The sequence below is a fragment of the Diadema setosum genome, chromosome 1 (genome assembly GCF_964275005.1).
Source record: "Diadema setosum chromosome 1, eeDiaSeto1, whole genome shotgun sequence".
In the NCBI taxonomy this organism is placed as follows: domain Eukaryota; kingdom Metazoa; phylum Echinodermata; class Echinoidea; order Diadematoida; family Diadematidae; genus Diadema; species Diadema setosum.
Genome location: NC_092685.1, coordinates 18149152 through 18163730, shown reverse-complemented (window position 1 = coordinate 18163730; position 14579 = coordinate 18149152). Strand labels below are relative to the sequence as shown.

At 39.1% G+C, this 14579-nt stretch overlaps 1 protein-coding gene across 1 annotated transcript in view; it reads left to right on the top strand.

Moving 5' to 3' along the window:
- Positions 1-11488, top strand: part of LOC140227824 (glutathione-specific gamma-glutamylcyclotransferase 1-like) — a 30558-nt gene extending 19070 nt beyond the window's left edge. Inside the window, exons 2-4 of the mRNA XM_072308222.1 lie at positions 3203-3457; positions 4368-4403; positions 10669-11488. Coding sequence (XP_072164323.1) covers positions 3269-3457; positions 4368-4403; positions 10669-11202 — 759 coding nt within the window. The 5' untranslated portion in view covers positions 3203-3268 and the 3' untranslated portion in view covers positions 11203-11488. The remainder of the gene's footprint in view (positions 1-3202; positions 3458-4367; positions 4404-10668) is intronic.
- Positions 11489-14579: the final 3091 nt, after the last annotated feature.

Sequence of the window (14579 nt, the reverse complement as noted above, 5' to 3'; positions counted from 1 at the left end):
AAATGAGAAAATAAACCTCGTGTGATGCTGAGCTCATGCTTAGATTAACGCGGTTACTCACCCAAACCAGTCAACCGACCCCCTCTCTTTCCTGCCTTCTTTTTTTTTTTCAATCATTCTCAATTTCGTCTTGACATATGTGGGTTTTAGTTGATGAATAGACCCCCGGAGCAGGCTTCGGCTCCCCGGTGGTGCGTTCCAAACTTGGCCCCGTGCTATTTAAACTGTAATTATTGCGGAGCGATAAAAGAATCCGGGTTAATTAAAAGTGGAACCCTCGAGGGAGTGTTTTCACAGTCGTCTTTTCGAGTTTCTCACGTGGACTTCAGATGTTGGATGTGCCATTCAAGAGAAGGAAAAAAAGAGCTCTCATTGTTCTTTCTTGTTATGACTTCATCGTTTGTTTTGTTTTTTTTTCATGCGATTTACCTTGACGTCACACATTGAAAGCTTGATAGTCACCAGCGCCCAATTGGATACAAGTTTTCGGTAGCACTGCCTGTCCTTTCGTGTGTCGCTGACTGAGGGCGCTCAATTTGCTCAGATAAATCAGTTTGCACATTATAAGAGTGTGATCAATTTTGAGACTAGGATTATTTTGACCATTTGTTGGTATTAATAGATTATGATGTGTCTGTGGTGTTTGGTAATTTCACAACAGCGCATTCCCCCAACGTAATCGATCATTTTTATTTTATTTTATTTTTTTTTTTTGTAGTCTGTATGACAGATTTTTGGTCTAACCTTGTTTTATTTACCATTTCCCCCAATGTTTCTTGATAATCTAATCTTGTTTCGAAGGTGCTGAATCCGAATCTGGATAATCAAATTTTTTCATCCTTGAGGTTTTCGAGACATTTAAAATTTTGCTAACTTCGGCGGCCATCTTGAATATCTCAAAACACACGAAAATGCAAGAGTTGCATCAACCAGATTCGGATTTGACACCCTCGAAATAGGGTAAAACCATAAGTTATTTTAAAAATGTCACCACATACTGTAATCTTCATGTTATTCTTGTGAATTTTACCTCTGAATCTTATTTTGTGAAATGGTGACAGAAAGGAGAAGGAAACACTGGGTTTCTTTTTTTTTTTTTTGGAGGGGGGTGGGGGACGTCGGCGACGCTATATGAAGACCCTTTTCTGCGCTTTTTGTGTGCGTGGGTGTGTAGCAAGTCATGAAATCGACCCACTGAGAAGTGCAGCAGCAGTAGCAGAAGTAGTAGTATAGTAGTACTATTACTACTTTTATTATTAGTAGTAGCAGCAGTATAAACAGCGACCGTTTTATGCGTTACAGGACTAGGTAAAATACGAACACTGCTTCAGAGCAAATGGATAAATCAATTCCATGAAATGTCAGCATCTTTATAGCCATCGTAACAAAAACATTCATGTTCGTCATTTTTGTGGGGCAGCCTTTTGTTTTTTCCCATCGTTTGGGGCGGTGCTATTTATATATTTGATGCCCAGTCTCTAAGCAATGTCAACAGGACAGCACACACCAGCAGCAAGGGCCTGTAGAACTAGCAGCAACTCTGGATAGAGGAGCATGCCATCCTCGCTCGATAAGGCTAAGAATAGTTTGGTGTCAAAAGTTCGACATACCACTCCAGTCTCCACTTATACGAGCCTCTACGCGTGTAGTAGCAAACTGTAGTGGAATACACTCACAGTTCAGTTAGTCTCGAGTTGTAGATGTTTACAAGCAGGCAGGATCCCTGACCTTTGAGCATGCCGAAAGTTTTGTTTTTGTTTTGATTTCGTATTTCATTCATTTAACGACACCGCAAATACTAGCTGCTTATGGTTTTCCTGTGTCAGTAATTTAGAGGACTACAAATTGAATGATATTTACTCTGTGCTTAGGCCTACAACAATGTCGCCGGTCACTTATTGCAATAGTTTGGGGGTAGTGACAAATACTGACACCAAAGAGGTGACCTCCTTGCTAATACTAAAACTACAACTACTACTATACCACCACTGCAAATAGACCTACTACTGCTACCACTACTACCACTTCTACCAAAACATTCTATGACTACTACAAATAATGATTATGGTAGGGATGTTGTAGCAGTGGTAAATGTGTGGTAATGATAGTTGCAGTATAGAAACGTTGGCAGTAGCAATCGTTGTGATATTAAGAAATAAAAACGATGGTGGTGTTAATAACAGTGACATTGATGTAGCACACTAAAAGTTAACTTGTCAAATAGCCATGGTTATAGTCATGATTTATCAAGTTTAGTCGTCTTATTACTACAAGATTACGTCGTTTGCTCGTGAAAGGTGGTGGTAACAGCGAAAAGGTGAAACTCCTCATTGAAAAAAAAAAAAAAAGAAGAAGAAGAAAGAAACTGACGCAGCAGTATATTCTATATACAGGCAATTGTCCAATTTGTCCTTTTGGCACACACATTTTTTTTTTTTCCCGTGGAGGGAATCACTACAAGGATCCCCCTCCCCCCCCCCCCCCCAAAAAAAAAAAAATACTTAGTTATAGATAATTATTTACCACAAATCCTGATGATATTCAGTCATCATTTCCTGTTTGATAGATCATAGCTATTTGTATTTTTGTAGATATTACAGTTTGAACACGCTGTAATACAACTTGTTCTGAAATTCCCTCGGTCACTGTGGATGGAAATTTCCGGAGTTCCGCCGGGAAAATCCCATTGATTCAAGACATTCCAATGGTACTACGACACAAAAAAGACGCGATGTGTTCATTCATGCAGTGCGTAGGCGAGGTTTCGTGCTTGCATCAGAACTACGCACATGCAAACGTTGATTGCATCATGTCGCGTAGCTATATTTAGCCTTCAACGCGATAGACCAATCAGTGTGATGTTTGCAAAAAGTAGCGCGTTTCTGGCGATGCATCGCGAGTGCCCATTGGCTAGTGGTCTACCATCGATCAACTACTGAATTATTCATGATAAACAAACCGGAGAGCACGAGTAGTCCGGCGTGTTGTGCGTACTGAGCCAAGGTCCATGTTGCGTATATGTGTAGTACAGAAGACAAGGTGGTTTTCAATAGTGTGGAACTGTATTGTCAACAACACAGGAAACCCAATGCCGGCGGGACATTTCACAGACAAACGACGCAAGAGGCTTAATCGCTGTTTAACTACGAACATCACTGCTAAACTTAATACCTTGCAACCTTTTCACATCTTTCACACATAGGTGAAAGTCATCCTCGACGAGCAGCCTCCACATTGCATTAGTCGTCGTTCACATTCATCAGCAGACATGGCCCCTCAACATAACTCGGTATCAGAAGAGCAGATGTTGGCGCAAGATTCAATGTGGATCTTCGGTTATGGGTCGTTGATATGGCATCCCAACTTCGACTTTACAGAAAGGAAGACTGGCTACGTGGACGGCTTTGTAACTAGATTCTGGCAAGGCAGTATAACACACCGTGGAACCCCCGACAAGGTATGTTACAACCTGGTGAACTCATCACACATTTCTACTGTGACATCTGACACGTCCAGGTGTCTCGACCAACCAACCACACCGGCAATGGATTTGTGTTCTACGTGACTGTTCAACATCATATTACCACATAACAACAATTGTCTGACAATGTTAAAGGGATTCAGTAATTCAAATATAAGTCTTATTCTGATAGATGTGATATAGTCTGCATGCTTTAATGTACGAATTAGCAGCACCCATGAGAGGATTTGGATGAACTGATAAGCCTAGGAACCGGAGCCAAAGATAGCATCAATGTAATCACAACATCCTGTATTGTTTCATGTTACAGACACAGTATTACTGTTGTTGGTTTTTTTTCGGCTATCACGTTAGTGCTCTGCTATTCATTACACCCCATATTATATCAAGTTTGTGTAGCTTAAAGTGATACATTTAATTGGTATTTCATGATGTATACATGGTTCGCGTTCAGTTCACAGTGTTGCTCTAGCCCACAAGTATTTCTCTATATATGTATTAATGTATGTTTCATATATTTATTGCATATAAAAATGTACAACTGAACACACATACCTCTCTCTCTCTGTATATATACAAACCACCAATATACTATCTCAAGTGTAGTCTCCTTTGTTTTGACAGAATTCCTTCCTGTCCAGATTAGATTTCACAAAATACCACCGCAACCACTTTATTTGATGATACATATATATCTGCAGAATTGCAGAATTTGTAGTACTACTGTTTTCACTCAAAAGATGAATGCATCCCTGTCAAGTGTAATGCATAATTATACATACTGTATGAATTATCAGACGACTGTTTATTGCAAGTGCTGGTGTTGAAGCAACATTCACAGTATGGTTTGATTTACCCTTCTTTTTGCTTTTGTTTTATATCACAGCCTGGAAGAGTCGCAACAATGATTGAACAACAAGGGGTAAGTTCCTTGTGCCACTCCACTAAATATTCAATTAGATATTGTTTGATGATACATGAAATAATTGCTGGCTCATTTGCATTGTTTTATATTGCAATGGTATTATTTCTGGGAAAGAAATATCCCAAAACAAATCATGAATGCAGAACTGCACTAGGAAACATCGTGAAACATGCAGGGACCCTAGATTAGAACCAACTGCATTTCATTGATATATAACTAATTTGAATGTTTGCCTGTTTTATTTAACTGTTATTTTTGTACCCTTCATTGATATTGAATTTGAAATGTAATTCAGAATGCAAAATTGAACTGGGGCACAGATCCAATGACTGTATGTGTTAGGACACAGTCTTTGTATCTGTCTCACAGTGTAAAATGAAACAAATACCGTAAAATGAGGAATCTTTGCGCATTTTAATTTCACGAATTTCGCAAGCGCCAAGATTCGCGAAATTAAAATACACACGAAAGTTCTTGTCTACACTGTATGCATCGTTGAATGCCAGTGGCAATTCGCTAAAACTTCATGCCTTGAAAAAGGCCATCGGCTCCAATTTGCGAAAATTTCACGCCGCGAATATATCATGTTTTACAGTAAGTGATGTGATATTACACCATGCCTTCTTATTGTGGTGATAGGCTGTCGATACAGGGCCCCTGATGCCGAGTATGGCAGGCAAGCTGACAAGCACCTGCCTTGCTTCATTACTCTCAGAGCTGTATGATTGGCAGAAAGGTCTGATGCCCACATAATTGTCACAAGCCAGTAGGGTATAGAGGTGACCTTTGCTTCCCTGGTATGTAGTTGGATGCCACATCCGTCTCAGCGAGGCAGGCATGAAGTGTCGAATCTGATGAAGAGTTTTCCTTTGCACAGTCATGAGGGCTTGGTAATAAAACAGTGTGTTGTTTTTCTTGGGACCACATATCCACACACAATATGTCATAATATTTCTCATATACAGGTACTTTCATTCTTACTGGATAGAATTCTCGTCAGGTATGGTGACCAAGCTTGGTGCCAATACAAACAAAATGTGGATGTCAACCCTGTTATCAATGTGTCTAGGTGGAATCATTACGTGATTGTATGTTGTAGTCCCCCCCCCCCCCCCCCCACCCGAGCATTGGTATATTATCACTGGGACATTGTTGACCATCCTAACAGAAGTAACAGTTGTCTCAACACGCCCTTCGTAAATACATTAGAATGTCAGAACATTTACGGTTATGTTACTAAAAGTTTCACTAAAAGGTAAGCTCTGTTTATAGCATCATGTTATTTCTTATGTTACAGCTGCTCAGCTGCTAGTGCTTTGATTGGCAAGAATTGCTAGAATTGTTGTTTTGGAGCAAAGAATTTGATAATGGCTCATATCAAATCTTTATAGAATTCATCCAAAGTGCAGATGGGGTCAAGTTGGCATTTTGTTTGTTTGTTTGTTTGTTTGTTTGTTTGTTTGGCTATGAGCATGAAAGGGTAACATTTTCAGCAATAACTTGCTGATAAGATAACTTGAAGCCTTCACTGGTGTGCTCATCAATTTCACACTTGAACATGTCTCATACAGTGTGTTGCCACGGTATCTTAGTTGACCTTGAGAAGTCAGTCTTCAGTATCAAAGGTCTCTTCAAGAGAGAGTTGAAACCTTGGCAGTGCATTGTTTGTGGATTACTCCCGTCTTCCACAGTGTTCTGTTTGCAAGGATTTAGACTTGAGTTAAAGTCCCCACTTGGAACCATAGATTACAGGATAAGATGAGCCATGTATTCATGTTCTGACAAAAAGTTGAATACTTGTTATGGCCTCGTTACAAGTTGTGCACTAGCTTCAGCCACATTTTTGTCCACGAGAATGTCAAAGGTTGCCAAAATTTTCTCTCTTTTCCATGACCACTCAGCAGAGGAATACTTATTTTGATTTAAGTACTTATGACTTGGGTTATTGGCCCAGCAAAATGTTATTCTACATCATTCTAAATTGATAACTTTGTTAGTCTTCTGTATACAGTAATATAACATTCCGTTGTTAAATCTGTTTGCATAATCACTACTTTCTGTAAAGCTACTTCAAATTTCTCAATTTCTAGCTCTGTAGAGTTGCTGCTCAAACATTGTTATGTGCAGATCTTCACAAAAAGAGAGAAAAAAACAAACAAAGCGATGCAGTATAGGGTGTGGCAAAATATCAGAAAGTGTCTTTCAGGCAGAAAGAGTACAATGCAATACAGAGGAAGTCATTATGGATGATTGCAATCCACTGTGAAAACCCTGTGAAGGTCACTTTCTACTCTCAAAGTTTTTATTGCCAAAAAACAGTGACTGTTCTGAAAACATTTGTTCAGCATCCGCACCCAGTCTTTCGGAAATCACACCAGCATGTGTCGTCCATGTATGGTACAATTTTTATAATCAAGACTGTCCGTCTACCCATCTTTCAAGTCCCATTTATTCAATCAATATAATAAATAATTCATGATCCTATTTTCATTTTGTTGTGAGTCCTCTAGTCACATTCCCATGAAAATGTGGATTTTTTTTTTTTTTTTTTTTTTTTAATCAGGGATCATTTATTGAACTTATTGCCATCTTGGGACAATCTATACCTTCATCTTCTATCCATTGCTGTGTGAACATGGGACAAGCAGCTAACCTTGGCCTACTTGTACTTGATGTTGTATGGCTTCATTTAATAGACCCAACAATTTTTTTTTTTTTCAGCATGCTCAGCTAAAATGTCCCTCCCAAAATGACCTCGAGGAATGAATCTGAGGCGAAAATCACATCTGTTAGGCTCATACTAAGCCGGCTTGACTTTAAGTTCACTTGAAGTTTGCTAACTTTCATGATAGTTGCCCCCTGCTAACAGTGTTGAAGGGACTGTACAGTACTGGTTGAGGTGGGGATTCATGTTTTGAACATTCCTAAGTGAGATAATGAAAAGCCTCTTACGAAATATGAAAGAGCACGTAATTTCAAGAAGGATTCAACGTTTATTTGATGAAAATTGGTTTTCAAATGGCTGAGATATCCAAAAAAGTGCTAATGATAAAAAGCGACATGCCACAACTTTATTAGGATCTCTTTGTTTCACCTTGTTTTTGGATATCTCAGCCATTTCAAAACAAATTTTCATAGAATAAACTTTTGATACCCCTTAGAACTGCATGCCCTTTGACATCTAATAGAGTGGTTTCTGAATATCTCGCAAAACGTTTAAAGCTAAATCCTCACCTCGACCAGAACTGTACACACCCTTTAAACAAGGGTCCATATAAACACTTGACCGAAAGAAAGATCGGTCTGTTTCTGGTCATCGGGGATATGTCAGGGGATGTGTTCCTGTGGAGACTGCATCTGGCTTCACAGAATCCCCTCCTATGTCTCTGGAGGAGAGCCAGTAAAGTAAAAAAAAAAAAAATAAAAGAATCTTCTGGACAGACAGATTTTTCTGTCAATGTAAACACTTGTAGTCAACTAACTTTAACTTATGCTATTGTACTCCTTATCGAAACAAAGTATAACTCCCACACAGTGATGTAGATTGTTGTCAGTTTTGTGTGTTTTATGACAAATTAAATTAGAGTGTTAGTGGCTATATTTGGTTAAGAACTCCGTTGTAGCTTGCACTGTTCCATACACAACTATTCATCTAAAGTACACTACAGCTTGTACGTGAACAGTAAGGTCATCACAAGCCGCACACTCTACTTCTTTTATCAAGAGGTGCCCAATGATAAGAACTTCCACCAATCTTATCAAGTATTTATAAGCAAAGTGTGAATGAGGGGCTGACTAATGAGACAGTTTCCCCTATCCATGATGGTAGTTATCATTGATGATAAGGTACTTGAGCATACACCTATTCTCTTGTCAAATGGCCTCAGGATTCCTCAAACCCGCCAACCAGCATACGCTTTATTTTTGCAAAATCAAGAGAACTGTTGGTCAAGTTAAGTGGTGCTCACACAGCATTTGATGAGCAAAAGGCTAATGCCATTCTTTGCATGAATTAGACCCATTATGTTCAATATTAAGTGACATACACTTTTCTAAAAATGAACGAGCATTTTTCATTACAAGTGAATGATTGAGTCACAAGATGTGTGATAAATTCATAACAGTCAGCAGTAGGTACTCCTGAGATCTATGTACTCACTGAATCTGGATATTAACTTTTCATTACCCCCAAAATGATTTGAAGTGATTTCCGTGCCAACATTTGTCAATTAACTGATCCTCAGTAAAGAAATATTTGTGACTAATCATGGAAGCATCCCACAAGATATGTATATGTTATTGCATCTGGCTTGCCAATTATGGAATCATTGTTTACCTACTTTGCATAACACTCAAACGATAAATTTTGCCTCTGTTGAGATGACCAAGACCAATGGGTGTAAATCCAAACTAGTGGACTCCTGATCAAAATATTGTCATTGCACTTAACACTAGAAGAAAATCATCTTGTGATGATGATTTTTTTTTTTAATAAATAGGACTAGGTAGAAGAGATAATAGCCTGGCAATCTGTTCTATGTTCAACAGTTATGGGTATCATGCAGTACTAGTATATGACAGTGTGATGTGTTAGCCTGCCATATCGATACATATTTCTCTGATATTGGAATCAAAGCGCACTCCCCTTTTCAAGTGTACTATCATGGCAGAAACCCTCAAGTATTGTAATTCTCACCTTTCATCTCTGAGACTTATGCAGACCAAACTACAAGCACATAGGGACCGTCATATAATTGCTCCCCTGCATGGTGCTTGAATGCCAAGATTTCTTCATTTTGTAATATACAATTTTTATACTTGCCTTTAAACATAACTGCTGCTCATCTTCTATTCTCATCTGATTTTATTGTAAAGGAAATAAAAAGTGATGCTTTACATGTTCCTACACTTATGAGCCATTTATGAATTGCCAGCACCAACATTGTCACTTGACAGAATACTTGAATCTGTGACAGAGCACATGACTGAAAGGCAGTCACTGAGTGACTTTAAACTTGCATACATATAACACAGGGGACAGGCACTTTAATAATATCATAGCTGCCCTGCGTGCAAAAGCAGAGTATTGCATCATCCTTTATACCTCATGAAGTGCCAAGAAAAAACAAAAACAAAAACGGAACATCACACTGACGTAATTAAATTCAAATGTGTGCCAAATTGTTAGCGCTCTGAGAAAGTTGTTTGAAACAAAGGTAGGAATGCAAAAAGCCATTTTAATCAAATTAATGAAAGTGATAAGATATTTCTGCCCATTTGAAGATCAAGAACTCATCTAACATTCTGTCTTGCAAGTATCATGAAAGTCTTTGCCATGAGGCTATATATATTATCTGTACCTGGTAAAGTCTGCATCTTTGTTTTGAATGCAGAAGGAACATGTATTGATATTGTATGGTAACTCATGAAAATCATTCGACTTTCTATGCTTGTTTATGGTTCAGAAGGCAATTACATGTGTGTGTGTTTGTACATACGTATGAATGCATGATTGATCTACATTGTAGTACTGTGGAGTATGTTTTTTTTCTGGTGTTCTTGGATTCAATCACAGACTGTAGCCTTCCTCATGTTGTTTGAAGGACCTCATTTGTTAAAGAACCCATCAAGGTTGAATGGTCACGGTCTGGTGCTTGATGCGCTTGACTGCTATGGGTGTGACACAATGGGTGTGTCAGGAGCGGACATACTGTACTGTCGATTGTCACGTCTCTGCCTCTGTGCACAATGTACTGTATCCATTGTCAATGGATTGGGGTGTAACCACTAGTCTTAGGTTCTCAGGAGAATCTGGACTGGAGAACACAAGAAACCCAAGGGAGAGTGATTTCCTTCCCTCTCCCCTCCCCCTCCTCCCCCTCCTCCCCCTCCCCCTCCCCCTCCCCCATAGCATTCCCCTTCATCCCTGGCCTGAGGTACTGTAAAATCTGAAACATTTACAGCATGAAACTTTCGCGAATTGGAGCCAATAGCATTTTTACACCATTAAACTTTCAGGAATTGCCAACCATGAAAAAAAAATGATGAGTATACCACATGTACTGTATTGTTTAGACAAAACTTTTTGCATGCATATTACCTATGTGAATCATGGCTCCTCGTGAAATTTTGTGAGAGTTTCATGACGATGCACATGAAAATTTCTTGTTTTACAGTAGACACAGGAATGAGTGTGAAAACATTTGTCCAACTTGATGCATTTGGTGTGTGACTTCATGTCTTTTTGTCCATTCTCCTACAGGGCCAGGCATGGGGAGTGGTGTTTAAGGTTGAGGGGACAGAGCAGATTACAAAGGCATTGCTCCATCTTAACACCCGCGAGTGTCATCTGGGTGGCTACCAGGTCCAGGAGGTCACATTCACCGTCACTGACGGGGAGAAGGAGGAGGAGGATGGCCAGGAGATCAGTGCCATCGCTTTCAGGGCGACGCCCGACAACGACCTTTTCGAGGGGCCAGATACAGCTGAGGAGACGGCCAAGGTTGTGGCAGCGTCGCGGGGCTGGGTGGGCCACAACGCAGAGTACCTCTTCCGACTCGTCGACTTCATGCATCAGACGGTGCCAGATGCCAAGGACCGCTATCTGTTTGAACTTGAATCGCTGACCATGCAGCTGTTGAAGTGCAATTGCGCAGAGGACTGGACTGCCAGCAAGTCCTGCAGAGGGTCCAACAAACGTGGAGTGTCCCAAGCCAGCGACACAGTGCAATATTACCACAAGTGTTTCCAGCAAGCGTCGGTGCAATCAGGTGGTGTTAGCCAAATGGTTAATTGATGAAAGGTTGTCCATCCATACCCATATTGTAATACCGAGACAGATTATTCACCTCGTGGTGTGTCATTTTTGCGTCGGGAGACAGTGGGTAATATCCCAGTCAAGTCTTCCACAGCTACTGTGTATCTCGAAATCTCCCAATATTGTCTTATGGATTGCCAGTGTCACATGTAGTATTAACACCCACTAGCTGTGAATCATTGAATGACTTATTGATGTGAGGAAGCATGTTTGAGTAGATGTGTTTAGATATGATATAATAAAAAAAAAATGTTTATTTTGTCAATGTTGTATATGTCAAAATTTTATTTTTGTAAAAGAAGTGCGAATGAATTGAAGTGTAACTGATTTAACAAACTGTGCCATAGATATCTGCCCTTCAGAGAACATTGCAAAGCAAGTAATATATTTTATACTTCAAATAAGATAGTGTCATATCTAATTCTAGTGTACAATCCCTAACAATAACTCGATATATAAGGTAGCAAAGGTGTTGTGATGCACTCCTGACATCTTATATTATAAAGTCACCATCTATGTAAAGTTTATAACATTTATGCATGGACTGTACCTATATAATTTATAAGTTGATAATGTTTACTTGAAAACAATCAATATTATCTTTTTTTTTTTTTTGTTTATAGAATATAAAGTGTTGTTATGATAGCCCCTGTGATAAAGATTTACAACTTACTATTTTATTGTTTACATTAATATCATGTGTATGGTGTTAGGATTAGTCCAGAGGTAGGGTAGCTTTTGGATGAATAGTTTAATACATGCTTTGTAGTGGGGTTGGGTTTGGACATAATTTTGTTCTTCATTGTTTGGACACTCTTTTTGGACAGAAATAGAAACTGCTGCAGTAGAAGAAATGATTGGATTGCATATTTTGAAACTTTTTTTTTTCAGACTTCAGGTGCACCTGTACACTGTAACTTTACCTTTCAGGAGTACAATTCAAACAGGTCTGGATTACTACTCTTGATTCACACAAACCTACAAATGAGCAGTGTTGGACATTTCATACAGCATGTATGTCTCGGGGGGGGCAGTAACGATATCAGTAGTGTAGAGTATGCCACACTCTTGTCTTGTCCTGTGCTTACATTTCGTGTAGGAATTCATATCATCTCAGGTTCATGATAAATATATTTAAAGAGGTATTAGTCTGTAGACCAAGAGACTTGCCATAATGTACAGTATTTATTCTCCATTCAGAGACATCAAATGCTTCTAGCTCTGCCTGTAACTGAAATGCCATGCACTTCCAATATTGTGGTATCCATGGAGCCACGCCATAGTCACTTTTTGCTGTAAATAACAAGGCCGTCATCACTGACATCCATGGCTGCTGGGGAAGAGTTTAAAGTGCCGGAAGTCATCAATAGGGGATGTTTTAGATATATCGTGCATGTAGGGGCGACCATTATAGTGTCCCACCTACTGATTACCAGTGACAGGTTGGTACGTATGGTAACTGCATTTCATATGCTCAGTGCTATTTTTGAAGATATTTCATTCACTTGCATGTTTAGGTGCAATGCATTGTTCACAGTGCACTGATTGATTCTCGTTTTCCTGTGATGTATCCATGTAGAGCATTGTAGCGGTAAAAAATTCAGTAGTGTTTCCAAACCATGGAACTTGAACCACCAACAGATAAGCTGGATAATTAAAAGGTATAGAGTACTGAGGTGATGATGTCACAGTCTTTTCTTATAGCTTGGGTTGGAACCAAATGTGAGCATGGTAGCATCTGGCCAGGTGAGGTTGTTTACAACCAGTTTCCATGGCGAGGAATTGCTATGACATCACACTTCGGTACTCTATACCTCTGAATGGCAAACTTTGCAATCCTAACCTCTATTTCCTCCCTCCCCCCCCCCCAAAAAAAAAAAAAAAAAAAAAGAGAAAGAAGGGGGGGGGGGGGGAGGCAATTAGGGGGTAATGGGTGATAGAAGAGAAAGTGATGCACCTTTTCTGGGGAAACTTCACTTCAGAATTACAGTGCTGTTACAGTGAACACGATTAAAACGAAATTTCGGTCACAACGAAATAAAAGTCAGGGCCCAATATTATCATCTAGATATCTCTATACACTTTATTTGTTCGGATATGACACGTTCCCCGAGGACTTTTATGGGAGTCGCTTGTATGTGGCAAAGCGTGTGACCCTGATGTTACTGTACAACAGCCATTGCATGGTATTCTGGTGGATACACGTATATTTCTCTGTTGATGTATATACAAAAGTGCAATACTTTGTATCCTTGTGCTATGATGGCAAACTTCCTAAAGTGATTCACGAGCAGGTGCGAAAAGTATTAGTGTCATATGTGACCTATTAGCATGTCAAAGCAATGATTATCAAAACCTGCTTTTATATCATACAATGATAGTGCAAGATACATTTTCATATACTTTTAAAAGAATCATTGAATGTTTGTCAGCAGATATGTCAGTGTGGTCAGACATAAATAATGCCATTTTCAGTATTTGAACTACAAATGCAGATAATAATCTTGAGTGGGAAGGCTATTTCCAAGCCTAATTATGACATTTCACATTCTAATCAAGTATACACATGTTTCACATTTTTATGAAAACTCAAGTAATTTCAGAGAACCTGCTCTGATCAAGAGCAACTGTACAGCTTGATTGTGGATTGTGTCATTCAGTTGTAATTTTCTATGTCTAAACAAACATCCAGAAAAACTTGTGTCGCACCTGTTGGTTATCGTGGAAATCCAGTGTAATGAAATATTCTTAACATTTGACTACACAACAAAGCTATTTACCACCCACATCCTTCCTTTCTCCTATGTGGTATATCTGCCCTGGTATACTTTGGTCATGGGTGTGTTTTGTCTTGTTTAAAATGTATTGTATATTTATTTGGTTATATTTTGTTTATTTTTTGTGTTTTGTAAAGGGGGTGTGAAAGTTTAATTTGCTCCGGATGATAGTATCCACAATAATTTTGAATCTCCATGGAGTGTAAAATTGTTTGATCACTTACATACAAATATATCACATATAAAGTCCTCACATTCGCTGAAGACCATATACTCTTATATAAAAGCCAACAACATAGACCCAATGTGCGTGTGTGTGGCAACATGTAGTTAGTTCAGTTGTCTTTCACTTCAGACAGCTCCGCTTCTTTGAGTTGATCACATGACTTTGATCTTGAAGTCAACCTTACTGACACAAGTGGAATATCTACTTAAAGAATATTACAAAAGTGAAGTGATGCTCTACACCCTCTCCCCCCCCCCCCCCATTGTATGCATCAATATTGGAGAATATAGTCTTGAATCAAGACTGATGGACTAGTGTATGGAGTTGCTGAGTGACAAAATTAGGGAGAAAAT